This window comes from Bathycoccus prasinos, assembly GCF_002220235.1.
Source record: "Bathycoccus prasinos genomic : Chromosome_19".
NCBI lineage: Eukaryota > Viridiplantae > Chlorophyta > Mamiellophyceae > Mamiellales > Bathycoccaceae > Bathycoccus > Bathycoccus prasinos.
In genome coordinates this window covers 124,150-146,238 of record NC_023990.1, presented here as the reverse complement: position 1 = coordinate 146,238, position 22,089 = coordinate 124,150, and the positions used below count along the sequence as shown (strand labels likewise).

The 22,089-nt window shown below is 44.6% G+C and overlaps 11 protein-coding genes across 11 annotated transcripts; 4 read left to right on the top strand and 7 right to left on the bottom strand.

Annotated features, from left to right (window-relative positions):
• Positions 1-290: 290 nt before the first annotated feature.
• On the bottom strand, positions 291-3,664 carry Bathy19g00710 (unknown protein; the record flags this gene model as incomplete). The annotated part of the gene is made up of 2 exons (XM_007507968.1): positions 291-1,123; positions 1,186-3,664. The coding sequence occupies 2 exons, from the start codon at positions 3,662-3,664 to the stop codon at positions 291-293; spliced, it is 3,312 nt and encodes a 1,103-aa protein (XP_007508030.1).
• Positions 3,665-4,577: 913 nt separating this feature from the next.
• On the bottom strand, positions 4,578-5,276 carry Bathy19g00700 (sialyltransferase; the record flags this gene model as incomplete). The annotated part of the gene is made up of 1 exon (XM_007507991.1): positions 4,578-5,276. One exon carries the CDS (start codon positions 5,274-5,276, stop codon positions 4,578-4,580), a length of 699 nt encoding a protein of 232 aa, XP_007508053.1.
• Positions 5,277-6,685: 1,409 nt separating this feature from the next.
• Bathy19g00690 (predicted protein) lies at positions 6,686-7,594 on the top strand (the record flags this gene model as incomplete). The annotated part of the gene is made up of 1 exon (XM_007508015.1): positions 6,686-7,594. The coding sequence occupies one exon, from the start codon at positions 6,686-6,688 to the stop codon at positions 7,592-7,594; it is 909 nt and encodes a 302-aa protein (XP_007508077.1).
• Positions 7,595-8,753: 1,159 nt separating this feature from the next.
• Positions 8,754-10,169, bottom strand: Bathy19g00680 (unknown protein; the record flags this gene model as incomplete). Its single annotated transcript, XM_007508003.1, has 1 exon — positions 8,754-10,169. The coding sequence occupies one exon, from the start codon at positions 10,167-10,169 to the stop codon at positions 8,754-8,756; it is 1,416 nt and encodes a 471-aa protein (XP_007508065.1).
• Positions 10,170-10,495: 326 nt separating this feature from the next.
• Bathy19g00670 (retrotransposon protein, putative, unclassified) lies at positions 10,496-11,752 on the top strand (the record flags this gene model as incomplete). Its single annotated transcript, XM_007508017.1, has 1 exon — positions 10,496-11,752. The coding sequence occupies one exon, from the start codon at positions 10,496-10,498 to the stop codon at positions 11,750-11,752; it is 1,257 nt and encodes a 418-aa protein (XP_007508079.1).
• Positions 11,753-12,697: 945 nt separating this feature from the next.
• Bathy19g00660 (unknown protein) lies at positions 12,698-13,789 on the bottom strand (the record flags this gene model as incomplete). The annotated part of the gene is made up of 1 exon (XM_007508006.1): positions 12,698-13,789. The coding sequence occupies one exon, from the start codon at positions 13,787-13,789 to the stop codon at positions 12,698-12,700; it is 1,092 nt and encodes a 363-aa protein (XP_007508068.1).
• A 986-nt stretch (positions 13,790-14,775) lies between these two features.
• On the bottom strand, positions 14,776-15,885 carry Bathy19g00650 (glycosyltransferase family 8; the record flags this gene model as incomplete). The annotated part of the gene is made up of 1 exon (XM_007507974.1): positions 14,776-15,885. One exon carries the CDS (start codon positions 15,883-15,885, stop codon positions 14,776-14,778), a length of 1,110 nt encoding a protein of 369 aa, XP_007508036.1.
• Positions 15,886-16,261: 376 nt separating this feature from the next.
• On the top strand, positions 16,262-17,551 carry Bathy19g00640 (glycosyltransferase family 4; the record flags this gene model as incomplete). Its single annotated transcript, XM_007507988.1, has 1 exon — positions 16,262-17,551. The coding sequence occupies one exon, from the start codon at positions 16,262-16,264 to the stop codon at positions 17,549-17,551; it is 1,290 nt and encodes a 429-aa protein (XP_007508050.1).
• A 367-nt stretch (positions 17,552-17,918) lies between these two features.
• Bathy19g00630 (Nucleotide diphospho-sugar transferase) lies at positions 17,919-18,896 on the bottom strand (the record flags this gene model as incomplete). Its single annotated transcript, XM_007507998.1, has 1 exon — positions 17,919-18,896. The coding sequence occupies one exon, from the start codon at positions 18,894-18,896 to the stop codon at positions 17,919-17,921; it is 978 nt and encodes a 325-aa protein (XP_007508060.1).
• Positions 18,897-20,655: 1,759 nt separating this feature from the next.
• Bathy19g00620 (predicted protein) lies at positions 20,656-21,711 on the top strand (the record flags this gene model as incomplete). Its single annotated transcript, XM_007507993.1, has 1 exon — positions 20,656-21,711. The coding sequence occupies one exon, from the start codon at positions 20,656-20,658 to the stop codon at positions 21,709-21,711; it is 1,056 nt and encodes a 351-aa protein (XP_007508055.1).
• Positions 21,712-21,888: 177 nt separating this feature from the next.
• Positions 21,889-22,044, bottom strand: Bathy19g00610 (unknown protein; the record flags this gene model as incomplete). Its single annotated transcript, XM_007507960.1, has 1 exon — positions 21,889-22,044. The coding sequence occupies one exon, from the start codon at positions 22,042-22,044 to the stop codon at positions 21,889-21,891; it is 156 nt and encodes a 51-aa protein (XP_007508022.1).
• Positions 22,045-22,089: the final 45 nt, after the last annotated feature.

Genomic DNA, 22,089 nt, shown 5'->3' with positions numbered 1-22,089 from the left:
TAGCGCTGTCTCTGAAACCCTAAACCCTAAACCCTAAACCCTAAACCCTAAACCCTAAACCCTAAACCCTAAACCCTAAACCCTAAACCCTAAACCCTAAACCACTCAAAAACCCTAAACCCTAAACCCTAAACCCTAAACCCTAAACCCTAAACCCTAAACCCTAAACCCTAAACCCTAAACCCTAAACCCTAAACCCTAAAACCCTAAACCCTAAACCCTAAACCCTAAACCCTAAACCCTAAACCCTAAACCCTAAACCCTAAACCCTAAACCCTAAACCCTAAACCCTAAACCCTAAACCCTAATTTTAATTTTTTTCGGTGGAGTTCCGGAATTCTTCTGACGATGTCGGGAGACAAAGCGTGCAAGGTGGAAACTAGCGAGATGTCAGCTTCAAAACCAATGTCGTGAATGGCTTGACCACCATACCGGAGTGGCAAAGCCATAAGTTGCTTTCCAACTTCATCCAAAAGTTGGAACTGGATCTCACCGTCACAGATTCGCGAAAAGCAACTGTGGATACTGCGTTGGACATGTTCGATTAGACCGTCCCCCAGGATCTCCTTCGAGATCAAGTGAGTCACGTAATCAAAGCGATGCTTGCAGCAGTAATCAAGCAGCGTTAGCGCGAGATGGCGAGTACCCACAGTCGTGAAATCTTTGTCAAAATCACGAGGCCCATCTTCTCCGTGATCGGCAAAGTCCGCGATGCGATCAAGTCGATGTTGATGTTTCTCGACTATTGCTAACGCCTCCTTTCGAACATACGCGGCGGTACCTACCGGGGTACCCGCTACCGTAATGCCACATTCCTTGTCTCCGGGGGACCAAGGAATGTTCTTCCAGTTTAGCCCCTCGACGGGCTCGAGGAGGCTTGCCGCGTCAGTGTCGAAACCTCCGAGACACGTCACGAACTTGACCTCGAGACCGGCCTTCGACTGAAGCTCGCGGGTGAGGATTGTGATGAACTTCTTGACTTCTTCCAAAGGTCCAGAGGCCACTCCATCATCCGCGAACCAGTTGGAAGTCACGTCTGGGAACCTGTCCCCATGTTCTTCAAAGACGGCGCTGACGATAAAGTCCAACGCAATCGAGAAAAGGGCCGTGCCGTGCGGGCAACCTTGGTTGACACCACGCGAGCACATGACACTTTTCCTTTCACCATCACTCATGAAGAAGGACAAATCTTGTGGCCCATGTGCGTAGTGCGCGCGAGCATACGAGAGGAAGGCGTCGTAACGACGAAGTTCTTTTGGGCACCGAAAGTTTTCCCGGAGAGTGCCTCGAAAAGAGGCGGTCGCTTCAACGCGTTGAAAGCATTCGTCACGTCGATCGCCGCAGACACATGCGTGGGTGCGACTTCGCGCATGATGTTCGTTGCTAGACCTAGAATGTTGGCGCCGGACGAGACGCCTACGGCAAACTGTGGGTTCCTTTTGCGCGAGGAAAGGATGCCGCCCACGAGTTTGCCCGAATCGATCATCACGTATTTGCCGTAGATACGTCGAAAGACGGACGTGATGCCAATCGGTCTGATATCGCCCTGAACCGAACTCTTCGGTTTCTGGATAGCGATGTATTTTGCCCTGGTCAGTGCTGTGAAACACTTCCCGTCCGGGTCGCGCGCGATCTCCTCAATCAGGAAAGAGAAAAAGGAGAGGAAGTGGTTCGACCCACCACTGTGTGCACGGCCCAGGAGGCTCTTAACGTGCTCGAAACAAACGCCAGCGATGTCGCTACTGGAGTTGTTTGGACAGGCAAGGATAGCGGTCGACATTTTGCTCGGATCGAAAAATACACAGTTTTTCGCATCCGCACCTTCCTCAGCGATGGTGGCTCGCGTCGCATCAGGAAACTCCCCTGCGTCCGTCGGCGTCTTTGCGACTATCTTAGCGAGCGTCTCCGGATCGCCAGGAGCAGTGCCATCGGATGTGAGGATTGCCACCGCCTTCGAAAGACCGTTCGAAGTGTGCGCCGTCTTGGCTGCAAGGCAGCGCGCCATCGCGCGTTGCGTTGGCGGCGGCGCGTCCGACGACGTGCGACGATTATGACAATCACGCTGACGTTGTGATTCCGCTTCCATGATAGCCTTGTACTCCATCAGTAAGCTCACAGTTTTCCTCTGGGCGAGGTGCATGTGAAACCTGCTGATCGCTGCCTTGTTTGCGCGTTGTATTGGTCCCGGGCGGACTTTTCGAGAAAGGAAAGCAAAGGCGCCGATTAAGGTTTCCATGAGCGAATACGCCACGTCCAACGCGATCTTACCGCATACCAGCGCGTGGAAGATCTCGCGGAAGTAGAGGTTCAACGTCACCTCCGTCTTCGGGTTGAGCTTTCGCGAGACCGAGATCCGGTTCTCGAAAGCGTTCACGTTCTCCGCGTTCGCGAAAAACGCCTCGACCCCCGCGAGGTCCTCGAGCGCGATCGTGGTGAACGGGTTGGAGATCATAGCCGGATCAGCACCAAGGCGCTTCAGACGGACGCGTAACTTGTCTTTCGCGTTCGTGGCGCTTAGCTCATCCGCGACAAGTTGCTCGAAGATCTCTTCAGGGGTGGGTTGGTCTCCGAGACCACACCCCTCGAGTTCGACGTTTTCGAGGCGGATTTCGCGCTCCGCGAGAAGCGCTAAAGCGTCGTTACCGGAGGGCACTAACACGACCTCCTCGACGTTCGCGGCGACGGTGCCCACCTCTGCGACCTCCCCACCGACGTTCGCCTCCACGTGAACGTCGGGCTCGGCTCGGACTTCCTCACCGGCGTACGCCGCCAGTCGAGCGCCGGGCTCGCCAGGCACACCTGCCGCCCCGGTCAACGCTACTGGAGCGGGGACTGGCGCAGCAGGCAACACAGGAACGGCAGCGTCATCCTCCACAGTCTCTTCGTCGGCTTCCGACCCAAATTGAACGCCAGGCTCGTCGTCCTCTCCCACAGCAACGACGGTCGCCGGCTCGGTTACCGGTTCGGGTTCCACAGCGGTGACCACGTTCGGAGGCGTGCTCGCTACGCTCAGCCTTCTACGCGCGGTCCCGGTAGTCGAAGGTGGTGGTGGTGATGTGGGCGGGTTCGGATGTGCGTGGAGGCGTCTTGGCGGAGGGAGCACCATCGGCGGCAAAATCGGGGACCGAACCACACGGGAGCGCTGAGCCCCTCTGGCCGGGATCGGTGATCGGACCACTTGCGGACGTACCTCCGGCGTGGGAGTAGCTGAAGAAAGACTACCGGCGAAGGCTACGAGCAACTCATCCGTGACGCACTCGTTCGCTAGAACGCGAACGAACTCCCTCGGCGGGAAGAGGACGGAAAGGCGCTTTCGCTCGTCGCCAGGTATGCCTGCGCACAGAAGAGAGCGCAAGACGGACTTCTTGCGCTCGGTAACCGCCGTTGTGGCGAAGCTAGGTACAAGACGCGCCAGTAGCGAAGCAGGGAAAGCCTTCTGGAGAACCGCCGTAATCTCCTGCCATGGCAGTCGCAAAGACACGCGTCGAGGAAGTTGACCGGTGCTCTCTAAGAAGAAGAAGTGTCGAAGGAGATCTAGGACAACATCGAACATTTCTTGCGAAACCATCCCTGACCCGCGAAAATTCTCCCAAGTACGGCGGAGGATGTCCCCGACCACGTCATGGGCCTCGGGCCAATGGCGGAAGCGGTGTTGGAGGTCCATGTTTATCCTCCTATTAAAGGGAGCTGTGCTAGGGGAGTTTGGAGGAAAGAAGAAGGGGACGACGGGAAGTCTCGGGGCAAGACTCGGGGAGGATGTGTGGGGTGGTGGAAGTTGTTAAGTCAGTAGAGAGAGAACGAAGAAGAGAAGAACGACGCTGAGGAGAGAGTTAAGCGCCAGAAGCGACCAAATCAAGCGGTGGAAGCGTTTCGCGCGCAACTTTTGTGCGAGGTGTCAGCGATACGAATGGGGAAACTCCTAGGGGAGTTACCACCACTGAACGCGTGCACAAAAAGTGCGATGCGAGCGCGAGAAGAGCGAAAGTTCACGGAGGGAGTGAACGACGACGAAGAAACGATGTCGGTGGAGGATGTGGTGTCGTGCGATCAAACGATCGATCGGCGTGGTGGACTCGGGAGGAGCGGGTAAAAAAACGAGCGCGCTTAAGAATCTCCAAACGGCCGGAAAACCAGCGAGTAGGGGAAACGAGGCAAAAACGGGCCAAAAACGACGCGGAAAGACTCGAACGAGAGCGGCAGGGCCGCAGAAAACGATTACCCGGTTCACTGGCCCTCCTCCCCAAGCCAGTGAGTGTTTGTTACGGCTTAAAAAAAAAGCCGTCGAGAACACGCGGTGTCTATACAAAATATATATTCGTTGCGCGTCAGAGAAGTGAAAAACCCTGCAGAACTACCCTGAAACAGTTGCAAAAATAAACTTAGACAGGTGCAAAAACTACCCTCAAAAGTACAAACTCAAAAAGCAAAAAGCAAAAATACAACCTCAAACATGATATTACAAAACCCCAAAAAGTCGCGTTTCCAACCCCAAACAGTCGCGTTTCCAACCCCAAACAGTCGCGTTTACAGCCGTAAACCGTAGTGTACCCGTTTTCCGGCCCTAACCGTAGCGTTTTTCACCCTAAACCGTCCGAGATGAACCGAGTTTTTGGTTGCAAAACTACTCCTTTGATAGGAAGGTGCCCAAGTCTAATAACCAAGTCGTGCTGATCTATATCTTGACCCCGATGACTGTACAAGAGATTGTCCCCAAGGCCCACAAGTGCACACGTGCCCCAGCTGCGCGTGGCGAAATATGGAACCCTGTTACTGTCCAGACACGGTCTCGCCTTAACGAAGCATTTTTCCTTAATCGCCCGATCCATCCTGTTTATAAAAAATTTGTAATCCGAAAGTGCAGGTCTCGGGCTCGTCCAGGCCGGAAACAGTTTTGCGTGGACTCTGTGAACAATTCTTTGTTCCGACTTGGGCTCGGGCATTTCATCGACTGAACTATTTCTTCCAAGACACTTTGAAGAAAGGTGAAGTGCGCATCGTCGAACACTACTGCCGTGCGTGTTTCCGAATACTGGCTTTGCTTTATCCTCGCAGGACTTCGGAATATGTTTTTCAAGAGGCTTGACATGAGTCGACAAGTAAGAGATAGTCTTGTGTTCTACAGCTGATCTCGCTTCGGAACCAGAGTGCCAAGGTAGAAAAAATATGATAAGTATTTTATGAGCAATATGCATGTATGCAGGTTTGATCATAGGCCTCCTTATAGGAGCGAACGACTTCTTAGGCAGCCTCGAACGAAGGATATTGACTGTCCCCATCCGTGTCACGCGCGAGAAACTCCTCGGCGTTTTCCCTGTCGTTCAAGTCGTCCTCTTCGTCCAGGCTTTTATCTACTTCCCCATCTTTGTGTGGTGTTTGATAATCGCTCATCGCCCCCACCCGCAAACTATACTAAGGTCCGCAACTTCGGGAACTTTTCGCGACTTTTGGAAAAAAAACGACGACGACGATTATAATTTGGTTTCTATTTCTTTACTTACGAGTGGAGCCGAAGGCGACTTTCGTTGATTAAGATGATTAACGGGGTAGAGGAAGTGTTGATGCTTCTTTTTACCGCGTTTAGGTACGAGTACTTGTTTTGAAGTATCGTCGTACGAGCTTGAATAGTGAGGTTATTAATTCGGGAAAAGTTTCTATTTGTCGAAAAGACAAACGACCAAAAGACGGAGGAGGCCAAACCAAAAAAAACATCTGGCGAGAAAAATGTTTTAACAAAACTGTTTAGGGTTTTGACACACTTTGTAAAATAGGTCTGGCGGTCAAATAGGCACTAAGAGTAAGGCTTTTGCACTTGTCGTCCAATCGGAGGCGTGCAACTCCGGTACATCGGTCTACTTCGCAGTTTGCCCAATCTTTTAAAACTTTCGAAAACGTGGCGCCAAACGCACCATCCCAATCCATTGCGAGCGGAACAAATCTCGCCATGCCAGCGAATTGGTGACGAACAAACCGCCAAAAAATAATAGAAGAAGAAACGTTAGCGTTTTTCTGTTCAACCTTGTCGCATTCTGGACGACATGTTTCTTCTCGTGGGTGCCAACCTTCGCAAACCATGTCCTAGAGACCGAGTGCGACGTGTGTCACGTGAACTATTATCACAAGGTATACTTATTATTATTTATTATACACATGCAATAGTATGTTTTTGATGCGCGATGATGACGACGATGATTTCCCGAGAGATTTGTTGGCGGCCGTCTCTTTGACTTTTTGCTGCACTTTGTTTTTGTGAACTACTCACCATTTGAACGCTCTCTTATCTCTTATCAAACACACACAGCACGTGTCCAGAATGGCTTGGTAACAAATGGAGGATTTGTACCCAATTGCAGAAGAAGGACCAAAATGTAGGGGACGGCAGTCAATTAAGTTAAGGATACGGTTTGAACCACAAGGCTACGGTTTGAACGCCCAGTTGGGGAGGATTTTCACACACAAAAAAAAAAAGAAAAAAAAATTTGGACGACCACCATGTCCACCCAGGTGTAAGAGTCAAAACCCTAAATACCCTAAATACAGATTACATTATTTCACAGATTGTTGTATTTCAATATCCTCACTTATTTCCACTTATTTACACACTATTTTAAGAACACACTCTCACATCTCGATTCAGGGTCTTCTCAGTGTTAGCCACGACACCGTTTTCAATTCATGACCCATAACAATGCTGCACAGTGCCAAATATTATAGACTTCGCAATTCTGTTAAGCTTTTCTGCATTGGTTGTGTATCGTTAGTGTCGCTACTCCTTTTAAGCTCCGTTTTCAACTTTAACAACACGCTGAGTAAAAGTATACAGATTGATGCTAACTTCGTAGAAATGTCTATGACTGTGCAGGAGATTCCGCTGGAAAAACTTCCGATTTCTTCCATGAAAAAAGCAATCCTGCATCTCACAGAGAACTATAAGAAAGACGAACTTTGTAAATCATGTAATAAAGTTCAGCAAAAACTTTCAGAGCGAACTATCACTGCTAATATCTTAGATGAAAAAGGTCCGAGCAACTTTTTGATTTTTGGTGTAGGATTCGACAGTATAATGTGGACTGCAATGAATCCAGGCAGAACTGTTTTCCTTGAAGATGATGAGCTTTGGGCAGAAAGAGTGAGAGAGTCTGCTCCATTCCTTGAGATTTATACAGTGAACTACTCAGTCCGTAGGAGAGAATACCCTCAAAGTTTAGAAACATTCTCAAAACAAAAGAATTGCAGTCCATCTGGCTCAACAGTAGGGTGTTTTCTCATGCTTGCTCTACCGCAAGAGCTATTGGATACGAGTTGGGATATAATCATGGTAGATGCTCCTAGTGGCGGCGGCAAAGATAATCCACCTACTCGACAAATGAGTATCTTCACATCTGCCATACTTGCACGCCGTAATAAGGCAGGTGCACATATTCTTGTTCATGACGTACACAGGGAAATTGAGGACGTGTTCTCAAATAAATTTTTATGCCCTGAAAATCTCGTGGAGGCACTTGAGCGATCTGCCAAACTGTTCTCTGGTTCACGACTTACCTTGCGTCATTATTACGTACAGCACTCTGAATCAAGTGATTTTTGTCGAAGTTAGTCTTATGTAACTCAATCATCCTCTGTTCAGATTATTCTTCCACTGACATGACGAATGAAGTTGTCTATATATTCAAACAACTCGTGCAAATTCTCGCACAATAAAACCACTATTGCCAAACTCACTTTTGCTAAACCCACAACCTTCCTCAGACCGGTCTCAAAATCACCCGAGACCGTCGCGAAAATTACCCGAGACCTGCGCGTCGTCTTTTTCTGCCCTAAACCGTCCAAAAAATAGACCGAAACCGCTAAACCGAGTGGAATGAAGAAACGATCCCGCGCCCGGAGAATCCGGTGCAAGAAGGCGACGACGGAGGATTTCAACACGGGGATGGTGAATACGTGCACTTGCACGAAAATTTAAGCTATGAGGACGGCAGTGCGAGCAACGGAGATCTCTCGAGCTCTTCTTTACGAATGAAGCAGGCATTCAAGGCGTCCCTCAAGTTAGATTCAAGCGACGGTGTATTTAAATTCGACAGATTGCAAATAGAACAAGCTCGAAGACGGGAAAGCGGGCATAAACATTTAGATGGACACAGCTGAAGTTTAGCGAACGTAAGGCTTTGTACATGATCGAAGATGTAAGGAAGAGAGTTGAAAAAATAACCAGTGGATATATATTATAAGCTAGTTACCTAGGTTTCTAGCTACGCTTGCTTATTTAAGAGCTCGTACGAGCTCTAAGGAATCGACATTATATCTTCGCCGCCCTCGAGTATATATATTCTGTGACTTTTTGTGACTCTCTTTTCTGTGACGTTGTTCTTTTCTACTGTCTGATCTGATCTGATCTGATCTGATCTGATCTGTTCGTCTGATCTGATGTGACATTTTTGACATTTTTGACATTTTTGACGCGTGTCAATTTTCAACTTTTTTTGTGACTTTTTGTGACTCAATTCCTTCGTTGTCTCACTCGACGAATGACGTTTGCTACCCAACCGACGTTCCTTATCAATTCTTGCAACTTCTCGAGTAGATTGTTTCGAGCACCATTTACGTCGCGATTAATAACCAAGCCACATATTTCGTTTTTTTTTTTTTTTTTTTTTTTTTTTTTTTTTCTTGTAGGCTTTATTTCCGCTTTTTTTTTGTTGTTTAGGGTTTTATTTATTTTTTGTCGTTTTGAATTGTACTTCCATTCAGTCACAAAATCAATACAGTTCGTCAACTGGAATTCCTAGAAGATTTCCTAGACGCACCGTGTAACCCTCAAAGAAATCTTCGAGTCTTGCTCGAAGTTTTTCGTTAATGTGCTTTAAATTTTTTTGTGGTACACACACGCTACTTTTACTAGCACGATGAAATCCTGCACCCATGCTATCTGAAGTGGTCTTCTCAATATTTCCATAACCTTTCGAAGTTTTACCAATTCTATTTGTGTTGACATTAATTTCATAATTTATCTTACTTCTATCAAACTCTTGACTCACACCAATACTTTCGAATACCCCGCGCATCACTTCCTCAGTGTTACATCTGAGTTTTGAAGCTGGGACAAAAATGAACCTCGATAAAGGGATATATGACAGCCAATTCTGCAAGAAAAGAAAATAGGATGCACTTACTATATATGAAGTTTTATCTTGTATTCTAATCATGTAAGCACACTTAACCTCATTCTTTACACTATTTATGCAATTCAGCCATGATGAAATTTCTCTCTCTATGACAAATTCATAGTCTTCAAGCTGTATACCATTTTTTCTCATCCATGCAATTACAATGCTCACAGGGTCCCTTAGAATAAAAATTAATTTGGTATTCTCGGGAGACAATTGTTGGATGTATTCAGGGGACTTTAAATGCCACAAAAGTGTTACTGTAATCTCGCCATAGAAGTTTTTCTCAGCAAATTTCTTAGTTGGAGTTCGTAGTAGGTAGCAGTCTAAATTTGGTGCATAGCAATATTTACGTCCATCTTTGCTTCTCTCCAGGTTTCGTCCTCTATTCCAAAATTTCACTTCTTTCTTCGTATTCACACATCTATGATATCCACGGGTACAAAATTTGTAGTAGTACTTGTTAGACATGATATATTCTTGCAGAGCTGACGAGCCACTGGCCGGAGGTCCCAGACCAATATACTTTGGAAAAACCCAAAGTGAATCTCTTTCACCCTTATACACTTCACTTACATACCCATTAAAAACCGATTTCGAAAGTTGGTGTTTCTTTTCCCCAAGTTGAATGAAATCTTGAGACTGTGAGCGCACCGGTGTACAAAAAATGTACAAACTATCTGCATGGACTGAACTTTGATTCACTAAATAATGACCTTTCGTATTAATACCACATGCACAAAAATTAAACTTGTCAAACCCGTCTAAGATAATAGAAGTTCTATCACTGCTTTCAAAATCTATGTTAATGCACGTGTGATTTATTTCCCATTGTCTCGATAACTTGTCTTGATGTTCTATTTCTTCACTTTTCCGAGTCCGAGTGCGAGTGTAGAGAATAGTAGTTGCGATACAGAGAACAAGAAATAAGGGAGCGTAAATTTTACCTCTGTTTAGTTTGTTAGGCAGCACTCTAAAAAAAGTTCTCTTACAATTGTCCAAACTCATTTAAGATGTAGTTATTGTGAGTTGTTATGGAGTGAACAAGTTGCTTAAAATTATTCACACACATATCCCCTGGGTGTGTCCACCCAGGTGGGTCGTCCAATTTTTTTTTTTTTTGTGAAAAGTCCTCCCCATTGGTTTAGGGTTTGGGGAGGACTTTTCACAAAATGTGCGCGTCCTTGAGAGACGATTTTCCCTTATAAATTCTTCTCATCGTTACTCAACTCAACCTAACTATCGATCAACTCCGAATTATCCGACGAAAACGAAAGCACGCGTTCCTCTATTACTGTTTGTTGCTTTGCGATTGTTCTCGCGCGCTGATTCGAATGGTATTTGCGATTTGCGCGGCGCGAGGGAAACCGCCTAGAGGAGGGGATTTCTCCGCTGCATATCTCCAGGTTCCGGAGGAAAAAGACATTTACGCTCGCGTATTTAAGGAATATAAAGACTTCAAAGGACCAGGTATCAATTATTATGGTAAAGTATTGAAGCTGAATAAGAAGTTATACGGAGCTAAGTCGAGCGGATTAGGCTGGTACGATCACCTGAGTGAGCTGTTACAACGGGGAGGATTTTCGGTCCACCCGGTAGAACCAGCTTTGTTTGTTGGTCCGATTGACGAAGACGGCGACCGGGCACTATTGATGACTGTCGTTGACGACTTCGTAGTATCATCAAGTGAGAAGGTATATCTCGAGTTAGTGAAACATTTTGAGACGAATGGGTACACTATTACCGGAAAAGGGATTACTGAACGGTTCGCGGGGTTGAATGTTGAGTGGAACGAAGAGAGCCCACACGTCGTAAAATTGGAACAGTCCGATAAACTATCGGATATTGTGGATGATTACGGAGATCAGCCGGGAGCGAAAGCACGACATACGCCAATCAACGCTGATTACAACGTAGTTCTCGACAAGGAGTACGAGCCACCGTCCGAGGAAATTAGGAAGTACAGGTCGTTACTCGGAAAACTTATGCATCCGGCGGTTGTTTCGACGCTTCCGATATCGTTTGCGACGTCTGCAAGCGCACGCGTGATGTCGCGACCGAAACCGGAGCACTACCAGCAATTATTGCAGACGGTAGGTTACTTGAAGAACCGCGATCGTAAGGAGTATACCCTTAAGTATGACTTCACCGATTGTCCGAGGGACTTTAGATTATACGCCTTTTCGGACGCATCTTTCGCGGACGGCGACAGTTCTAAGTCAACCGTCGGATTCGTTGTTTGCGCGGGAGGAGCAGCAATTCATTGGAAGTCCGGTCTCATGACGACAGTCGCGACGAGCACTGCAAGCTCTGAGCGGGACGCGGCGTTCCGATGCGGTAAAACTATCGCGTACTACACGCATATATTGGATACCGTTGGTTTCCCACAACATGCGGTACGTTTGTTTTGCGATAACAAGGCGACAATAACGGGGATGCTCAATTGTACTGTGGACAGCCAACGACGGCACGAAAGGGTCGCGACGGCGTGGCTACATGACATTTGTGTAAAGCGGAAGTACATACAGCCATTCTATGTTGAATCGAAGCACAATATCGCGGATGTGATGACGTGCCGATCACATGTTTAGACGTCGGAAAGTCATGGTGTTAGTATGTATCAGCTCTCGGATTTTTTTTATTTTTATTATTACCATTATGGGGAGAAACATAGTTCGCTAATCATACTTTAGTCGCAGGAAGGCGATCCTGGACGCACGTATGCGGGTCTGCACGTCCGCATAGTGTACCCATTCAGGGGGTGTGTGTGATTTTAGGGTAACATTTTGAGGTTTCACTAAGAGCGAAGAACCAGTTTTAGGTCCTTCGCCAGACTTTTTAACGTTTTATATCTATTAAAGAACGAATACTACTATTATCTAAAACTTGTTTAGCTTAACCAGCACCGTGACTCTAGGTTGTCACACAAAAAGAAAGGAGGAGAAGCGCCTTTTTTTCGTCTCTCTCTAAACTTCGCTACATATGGCAAAACTCACACACACACGCGTGCACACGAACGGGCGCTTTTGACGATCTGACGCGATCGTTCTCGTCTAAACATAAGCTGTGCAAATTGTAGAAAGTTTCAGCGTCAGTGAGCAACTCCAACTTGGGTATCTGATATACCTGTTTTCGCCTCCCCCTGTAAGATTGAACGTTCACGAAAGCGCCACAGCTACAAACCGGATTCGTATGTCTCGAATACGAGGCAAGCGACCGCGATATTTGTACGAGTCGAAGCGTCGTGAGTGTGCTTACTCGAGATGGGACGCTTGGTCGTAACAAAGAAGCGTAACCGCATCATTCACGCGGGTTTGTGTTGTCACAAATTACCCGCGAGATTTAACGCTTTTGAAAATATTAGAGGATGGCGAATATCAATCGTTCGCTTTCGCGGCGTCTGTGTGCGCTGTTGTTACAACTGTCTAATCTAAATGCGTGCTTCTCGCTATTTGTATATCTATGTATCCAATGCGTGCGTGCGCGCGTGCGTGTTTTTCTATTCAGGTTTGCTTCTGTGTCTGTGGAGTGAGTTATCACTGCGACGGCCACTCGTCGCCGAGTGCGCGTAAGAGAAACGACCTCCTCGCTTCGTCGTTATCGAAGCTTTCGCTTCGGACTCTTTCGTTCAGCGCTTTCGCGACTCTTCGGAGCTCGTTTTGAACAATCTTGGGATTGATGACGTCGCTTACGCGCCCGGTTGTTTGCCTCGCTTCGACTTGAGCTCGACGGAGCAAACGAGCGCCGAACTCGGCTTCGTCGCACCGCCGCAGCGCCTCGAACAAGTTCGCAAAGTTGTGAGTCGCGTTGAATCTGTTGACGTTGATTAGATTCTGTGTCTTTCTAATCTGTTTCTTTCGCTCCTCGACGTCGTGCACGCTCGCGCTCGACTTCAACAATGTCAACTTCTCCAAACGTTTTGCCACGCGCTTCTTCATGAGAGCCGAGTTTTTTCCTTCTCGCCGATTGAAGAACGTCTCTTTCGTCTCCCTCGGTTTGTCGTTTCGGTAGTTCTTCCTTATGATGCCCCGGGCTTGTTCTAAGGAGAGATGTTCGCTCACTCGAAATCGCCGCTTCTCTGCTGCCAAATTACCACCACCGCCCATCTGGTTTTCCTCCTCGTCGTCCTGTTCTAGAAACATTCGAAGGAGATGCGACAAGGCAGAGGCGGGCGTTTTTTGATCGTTATCGGCGTATCCACACTCCTCGGCCCGCTTCCCGTACCATTCGACGAACGCGTCAAAGCGCGCTTCGCTGATGTGATGGATGAAACCGTTGTTGTCCTCGCCATCTTCGCCTTCCTTCGATGTTGTTTGCTCTAGGAAGTAAAGATAGCGCAATACGTAGCGCGCGTATTGATCGACGCTGCCATCCGTCACTATCGATTCTCTCTTGCAATACTCGATGAACATTTGGAATACTCCTTTTCCTTCGTCGCTGAGTAGCCGAGCGTACGGCGTGGCGTCCCGTTTTCGTTTCCCACCTCGACGGTTGGTCGCGAATTCTTCCGTTCCTACTGCGTTCGCCTCTTCGGCCTGTTGCGTTAACGCGGCGCCTCCTGACGCGGCGCGCGTCTCCTCGTGTACCGTCGTCACCGGGGCAAGCCCCTGAGGAGGCGATGAAGTCATCCTCGAGTCACCTTCACTTTCTCGACGCGGCGTCCACTTCACAGCACGATTCTTTTAGAGAGAAGAAGAAAGAAGAAACTCCCTTCGGGAAACTTTATTCGGGAAATATTCTAATTAATTGTCGAAAAGACACACGACAAAAAGAAGGAGGATTGGCCAAACCAAAAATATCTGGCGAGAAAAATGTTTCTAAACCGGCTTGGCTGAACTTCGGCCGGGTGTGAGTCCTAAACCGGCCGCAAAAAACAGCCCGAAGGGTCGTATTTAGTACCTTCAGTCGACTTTTTAGATTGTATATCTTTGATTTTCGGGGATTTCATGAATGATTACTATTTTGGTTGCGTCTATCAAAGGTATGGCGCACGTGGTCGTGCAAACGATCGACGGCGAACAAGTTCAATGGACTTTTCCGGCGGTGTATTAACCGCTGCGTCCGGAGAATTTGATAGCGGTACGTGACAGTGACGGATTGAACGTCTGGAACGACAAAGAAGGCTTCCACGCCACGTTCAGTGTCGTTGCGACGGACGGATCGACTCGCCAAATCCAGATACGGGAGCATCCACATATCCCAGGCGTCCCATGCGTTGACATCTGTGCGGCGACGCGACGCCAGCGTAACCGCCTGGACGAGGATGTGCCAAAAGAGTTGGACGTGCCGGCGGTCGTCAACATCAATCACTCGATGGCGGGCCCGGAGAGCGCGGAGCATCAGAAGCTGCGTGATTATCAGCTTAAGCACGCGGCTCTCGGCCACCACGCGAACGGTCGAGCAGAACCCTGTAAACGAGACTCACAGCAACATCTTCGAGGAAAATCACTGAATCTGAGTCACTGACAGCATCACATCAAACAGAACTCATGGCAATAGTCAGAATGAAAGATCTTTAAAAATTACCAGAAGCAAAGTTTGATGATATTTTCAAGCAATTTTATCGAAGATATTTATACTTTAATAAGGTTTCCCTCACATATATTTTGTAGTATTAACAACATTGACATACATTTGTCTGCTTTAAGATGGTGTTTTGAAAGCATCCTAAACAGCGTGGCCCAAGTTTGTCCCACTTCATATTTCTTATACGCTGGTGATGTACATCAAACTTTTGTAGGTTGAAGTCTTGAACACTTAATGAACCCTCAAGCCGGTGAAACAGCTTGCGGTTCCCATGCAAAATACCAAGACTCTCATCATTTTTTGCAAAATCACATCGGCTATCTGAGCGAATATTCCATATACAAGGAAGAACATGTACATCATTCCTCTCAGCAAATAGGTGATTATATACATCCTGATCTCCATAAAACTTGAAACTTGTCATCGCTATCCTGATTCTACTTTGAAAATCGCTTCTTCTGATTCTTGTCAAATTCATCAGAGCTACTCCACTATTAAGGCCGTAGAGGCCATAGAATCGTTTACACCTCAGCCCATTTTTGCACTTGCACGAACCTTGCGAGCAAGGAACGTGGTTTTTTGATAGCCTTTTTCTATAATATCCCCCAGTCCCTCCGTTAGTTTCATTTGCCATGCCAAATTTTTGTAGAGGAGAGAAACAAGAAAATATGTTCCAAAGTAGCAAAGGACTTTTTAGAAACAATACATCTGTATCAACATAGATTAAAGCATCTTCATTCGTGAAGTGGGGATTTTCCGCGAAGAAAAGTCTTTGAGAGGCACACTTCCCAAACGGTACTTCCAGCTCTTTTGGGAGTTCACTAGCTGGTACTAGGCGGATTTGGACAAATTTATGATAACTGTATTTAGTAACGTGCAAAAGTAAAGGTTTCACAAGAACCTCATCTATAACTTTACTTTCGTCCCAAACTATGCTAATAAGCAAATGCGCCAGTCCTGAGGAAGGTACCATTTCTGCAATGATGGATTTTATAGTGAGTAGTGCGTCTTTCCCATATAGTGCTCTGCCACAAGCTGTAATTGCAATATGAACTTGGGATGGAGAAGTAAAAGAGAGTTCCGTACTGGAAGACTTTTTCCTCAGAAAATCCAACTCCTTTGAGGTCAAGATTAACATAGCTACGATGAAAAAAACTATGTAACCAAAGCGCCCGTTTAAGCAGGCGGCGGATAGCATACGAGTCGCCACAAAAAGAATAGAAATAATCCAAACAAAACAAAAGTTTCCTTTCCTTAAAAAGGACCAGGGTTAAAAAACAATGTTTTGAACTATCCTTATGTTTTTTACCTTACTACAGACCCTAAACACGTAAACGCAGATCTGGGTTGAGAATCATACCACACTTCTTATCTGCACTTCTTTACTCATTTACACATTCTCATTTCACACCTGGACTTTAGGGTATCTTCAGTGGGTAAGCCACGACACCATTTTCACCGGGGATACGAGTATTAACAAATAAAAATCTTTAGAATCTTTAAAATCAGATAATCAGGTGAGCAATCTTTTAATTGCACCGCACTACGAGCACCTAGAGAAAAATATATCAAGAATGCAGAAGCAGAAAGGTTGTACTTTGCTACTGAAAGCCGGTAGAAGTACCGCATATTCGAGTGTAGTACTGATAAGCTTCTTTATTTATGCTTTCCTACTGAAGTGGAAAACACTTATTGAAGAGGAAACACTATATCTGAGTTTAAATCATGATGTATTTGAGCTTATTAGGACGAGAGCTTTAGACAAAGAGTTAATTCACGGATATGACAAAGTAAAAGTTTCTGGTGGGTTTCTGTATAGAAGTCAACTTGCAATCGAAGATATTCATCTATCAACAGATGCTGAAAATTATGCAGAAAAAATATTTCGCGAAAAAGGAACTGGGTACATAGACTATCAAATGCCAGACAGTGCTTGGAGGACGGTTGATTATGGATACGTTTCTTTTCCCTCTCTACGTGATTGCAAATACCAAGGAGCTTCAGGGGAGTCAATTTTTTTGAGCTCAATGTTAGCAGCAGAAGGGTTTCGACCAAAGCTAATATCAAATTTCATTCAACACTATGAAAAACTTGGAGTCAGAAATGAAAAGATGTTATTCACTATTCAGATCACTGACAATGTTGAGTCAAAAGTTTTGAGCAATCTTATCAGTATTTTGAAATCGAAAGGTGTCTACTTTGACGTTTTTTTGGGAAAGTGGTCTTCAGAGGCTTTGATGTATCATCAGGCACATAAACTCTTACACTGCACGTCAAGGGAAGATTGGATAATAGTCGCTGATTCAGACGAGTTTCACGAATATCCAGGTAATAATGTTTCAGAATTTCTTTTTAAAATAGGGGCGCAGGGATACAATGTGGTGAACGGGATTTTTCTAGATCGGGTCGCTTCAAACGGTAATCTACTTGAACTTACGGGCAATGAAAAGTTGTTCAAAAAGTTTAATCTGGGCTGCAGACTGCACAACAAGTTTCATTTGGGAACCCCCAAAAAAGTAATGGCGTTTAAAGGTTATCTTAGAATAAATCGCGGTCATCATCGACTTGCTTTGTGCTGGTTTTGGACTCGGAGAAATTATTTACACCTCACCCCGTGGTCAGAATGTCCACCAAAAAATGAAGACGAGATAAAACCTTTTGAAAAAAGATTAAATGTGCATCATTTCAAGTGGATGAAAGGGCAATATGAAGCAACATCCCATAAAGCAATGGTTTGGAAGGGCTCATCAGTCGAAGTTTCGTATCTTAGAGTATTAGAGCACTTAAAAAAGTGTGGAGGAATATGTGTCTTAAATCCGGAGTTGAAATGCACAAAGAACTTATCCCCTTTCATGCGTTCGTGACAGTCAAGAACATCTTTTTAGCGATAGTCCAATTTGAGACCCATCATAACCACTGAGGAGTAGAAGAATTTACCCATTACTTGTGTATTTCAAGCCAATTTCGGGGCGGGCGAGGGGTGGGGAAAACATTTAAAGCTAAAAGTACTCTCTCTTTTGGTATTTACGCATTGTTTACTCGTTCACCTCTGAGCATTCTGAGAAACTCCTCTTGCATTTTTCTCACAAAAATCAATTTCTCCCACACTTTGCTTCAATCGTCTTTCAACCGCCCCTATTATCATTTCGTACTGTTTTTAGGGATATCCCTCGAGCAAACAAAAGTAAAGATATGTTTTGATTAGAGACAACCAGGGCTAAACTTATAATTTTACGTTGTACACTTCGTCGGAAAATTAGGCTGAACTCGTGACTTTTTGAAAGTTCTATGAGCATATCTTTGCTTGAAATTCTCAACACCTTCTCTCAGAAGAACCTTTCCTAAGCTTATCATGAGCATTTTCTCTCTCGCACCACCAGCAAAATGAGCAACCCTGCTTGTTTTATAGAGTTTTCTGCCAGGGGTATTATATTCCTCACTGAGAAAATAGACACGGAGTGACCTTGAATTCAAAGTAAATTTGACTGGAACACAGTCTCCAACAAGTTTCCTACCCATTAGTGAACCCGTAATTGTCTCTACTTTATACCTCTCCAAAGCTTGAAATGTGGAGTATTGGTCCAAGATAACCTGTTGGGATAACTCTGTACTCATTTTGGTGCAATACTCGCTAACAAAACTCAAAAATTTTGAAGAAGCTCTATTTTCACTGATGAAAATAACACCAACGTTTATGAAATGATTTGGATCTTGTTTTTTTACGTAGTGACCTCCCATAGTAAAGCCTAGATCTAAGTCCGGATGAGTGATGAATATTTCTCGTAAGTCTCCTAAAATAAGCGTATCTGTATCAATGAAAACAATATTCATCTGAGAGTATTCCAAACTTGTGAGAAACTGGCTAACATACTGCATTCTAGGTAGTGGACAACCATTTATCATTGCTGTTTTAGCATTTCCATTTTTCTCAAGCCAAGGGTGAGCTTTAGATATTGAGGAAAATGCTTTTGAACTATTCACTTGAAAGAGCTGAAAACTTGTTCGGACTTCTTCAAGATGCTGTTTAGTGAAATCATCAGATATTAAAACTTTGCAACTTTCTCCACGCTGATAAAATTCATCAATGCTCTTATGATGATACGTGACCTGATCAATCATTGATTTTATCACATTTTCCTTAGTTCCGCGGTTAAAAATAACAACACTTACAAACAGTATTTCACAGGTGCTTTTCGGAGTTGCATTCATTTGCTCCGCGACCCAGTAAGCGAATCCTTGCAATTCAAGCGGACGCAAACGGGTGTTGGTCGCGCAAATGATATACCAAAAGCAGGTACCCTAAATTTTGGTCGTTCAAGGAAGACGCAAGACGGGCTGGGCTCTACAAACGTGCAAGTTAAAAACCAGGAGACTAGCAATCGACACGATTGTAAAAATAGATAATCTCTCTAGTGCACGCATTGGGACTAACTACTTTCTAACGTAGTGCACAACGTAATGTGAGTTGTGGTTTGTGTGAAATGGTGTAATTTGTTTCATTACAAAGACAGAAGTATCCCCTGGGACGCCCAGTTAGAAAGGCTCACCCCCTCTTTTTTCAATAGAGTGCTTTCGCAAAAAAAAAAAAAAAATTTTGTGTCGTTTTTAGCGTATATTTGCACGCTCTGTTTAGGGTGTATGCAAATATACGCTCAAACGACCAAAATTTTTTTTTTCCAGCTCATATTAGGGTGCTTTAGCAAAAAAAAAAATCGCGAATTTTACAACTATTTTCGGAAAATAGTTGTAAAATCGGGCTTTTTTCACAATTGCAAAATACAACTATTTTCGAAAATAGTTTGTAAAATTGAAAACCAAAAAACGCCGATATTACAACTATTTTCAGCAAAAAAAGGCCGATTTTACAACTATTTTTCCTAAAACTCTGTGTGTCTGGGACTAAAAATATCTTTAAAAGACGTTTCCAGTTCACTACGATCCTTCAACAATCCTGTTCTTTGTCCTCCCATCGTGGATGCGTTGAGTTTGGAGTTTTAGGGTAACTTGATCCACGCGGGATGGTTTCAGCGGCGGAAAAGTGCCGTTCAACAAGAAAAAATAGCTGTAAAATATCGCTTTTTTAAGCACTTGCTAAACTTTAAGACGCTGTCAAAAAAAGGCCCGTTTTTTACAACTACGAGCGCGTATTTAGTTGTAAAAAACGAGGAAAATAGTTGTAAAATTCGTGAAGTTTTTTTTTTGCTAAAGCACCCTAATAAAATAAAAATAAAAAAAATTCGCCTTAGAACTGGGTGTTCAAACCGTGCCAATTTTGTTCAAACCGTGCCAGGTATTGTAATGGGGTATGGGTGCGCGCAGAGGAGCGCGCGAGAATAGATACGAACGGTCCTATTCTACGGAGAATAGTTTGTAGAGTCTGTAGATGGTCTTTTTTCTGATTTTTATGCACATTCATGCACTTTTCACTCGCGCATTTAATTTGGACAATCGTATTGGCAACTCTCAGAAAAGGTGCCTTAAAAATACGAAGCTCCACATTCTCCTGATTTCGAATGCGCGCTAAAGTGGTATACAAATACAGTTTAAAATCAGAAAAAAGACCATCTACAGACTCTACAAACTATTCTCCGTAGAATAGGACCGTTCGTATTCATTCTCGCGCGCTCCTCTGCGCGCACCCATACCCCATTACAAAACTTGCTACGGTTTGAACAAAATTGCTACGGTTTGAACACCCAGTTCTGGCGAATTTTTGAAAAATTTATTTTTGGAAAAACAAGGGTGCCTTAGACCCTGGGCGTCCCAGGGGATATGATATGGAAAAGTTTTCACAAATTTCTTTTTCTTTTTAGCTTGCGAAAGCACCCTATTGTTTTCGTGATCTGTGCTCTAATACATAGTGATTTTTGAGAGAGAGTTCTCTCTCTCAACTCTCACGTTTCACTTTTTTATTTACTCTTTTAGGTTGAAAAGTTTGAGAACTCCTTGCAAAAATATGACCGGTATAATGAAGCAACTACTCGTAGCTATCTTTGCAATACCGATGCTGTTATTCCTTACACTCATTAGCGAGTTGTGGCGTAATAATGAGGAAGGGAATTCATCTACAATAAGCTCAAAGATTCCAATAAGCTCACTGCAACAACCTTACCTTCCCGATAGAAACATAAAATACACAAAAAATGGGAGAAGGACACATCACTTCTCAATCCTTCAAAAAGTGGAACGCGAGAATGTACACATGAAGCCGTTTCCTCATTTGGTAATAAGAGAAGCACTCCCACAAGACATATACAGCAGAATTGATAGCAATTTCCCTCCTTCTGACCTTTTCCAAAAAATAAATAGCTTTCGCAAGGTATCAGCTGGAAAGCAAAATTTTGGGAAAGAAAACTACAGATATGATATTTTGCCAAAAGAGATTAGAGAATTTTTGCCCGAGCCTTATCCGTCCCTTCTTGAGTATCATTCTTCATGTGCATTTTATCTTGAAGTACGTGACTTATTCGAAGAAGGGATTCAACGCTTTCGTCCAGATTTTTACAAATTCTTAAATAATAAGAATTTATGTTCTGAGTTGTTTTCAGAAGGAAAAAAAGACTCTGGCGAGGATGAGCTTTTAATGGCGATGAGAGTTGGAATTAATTCACCTAGTAAAATTGCTTCAAGCAATAAAGGACCACATATTGATCGTATGAGTGAAATTTTCGGAAGTTTATTGTATGTCAGAAATGAGAGCGACAAGACAGCTGGTGGGGACTTCCATATACATTCATGTAGACGAAGGTGTTCGAGAATCTTGAATCTATTGAAAAAAAATAAACAGTTAGAGTCACCGCTGCTTAAGATAATCAAAACTGTTAAGTACGAGGCTAACACGCTAGTTTTTTTTATTAATAGTCCACTTTCTATACATTCGGTAGGTTTGAGGCATCCTGGAAATTTCAATCGTCAGTTTCTGAGTATATATGGAGATGTGATGAAAATCTCAAAGAAGTACGTACACGATGAAAGTTGTTGTAGCAACTGTGTTGAAGGTGTAATTGGCTGCAAGTTTCTTTAATTAGATCGAGAAATATTTGTAAAACCCATCTACATCGGAAATGTCAACTGCACGGTTAGCGCATGGATTGAGTCCGATTTTCAACCATGTCAACATTGTGGAATCACAAAGAGAATGATCAAAAGACGATTAAAGTGGAGCGGATGAGACGCCGCTGACGTTATTATACAACTGAAACTACTTGGCACACTCGGTTCTGATTTCTTCCGGAACTTTCGCAAACGGTTTCTCGTGCATGAGTGTGTCCCGGTCGAATGCGCATCGAGTGCGACGAACTTTGAATACATCGTAAGTCATGCGCGAAGCAGCGAGTGGATGTCTATCTTCCGGCATATTCTCCCACACGGCGATAGCTCCTTCTTTCCTTACTTCACTCGT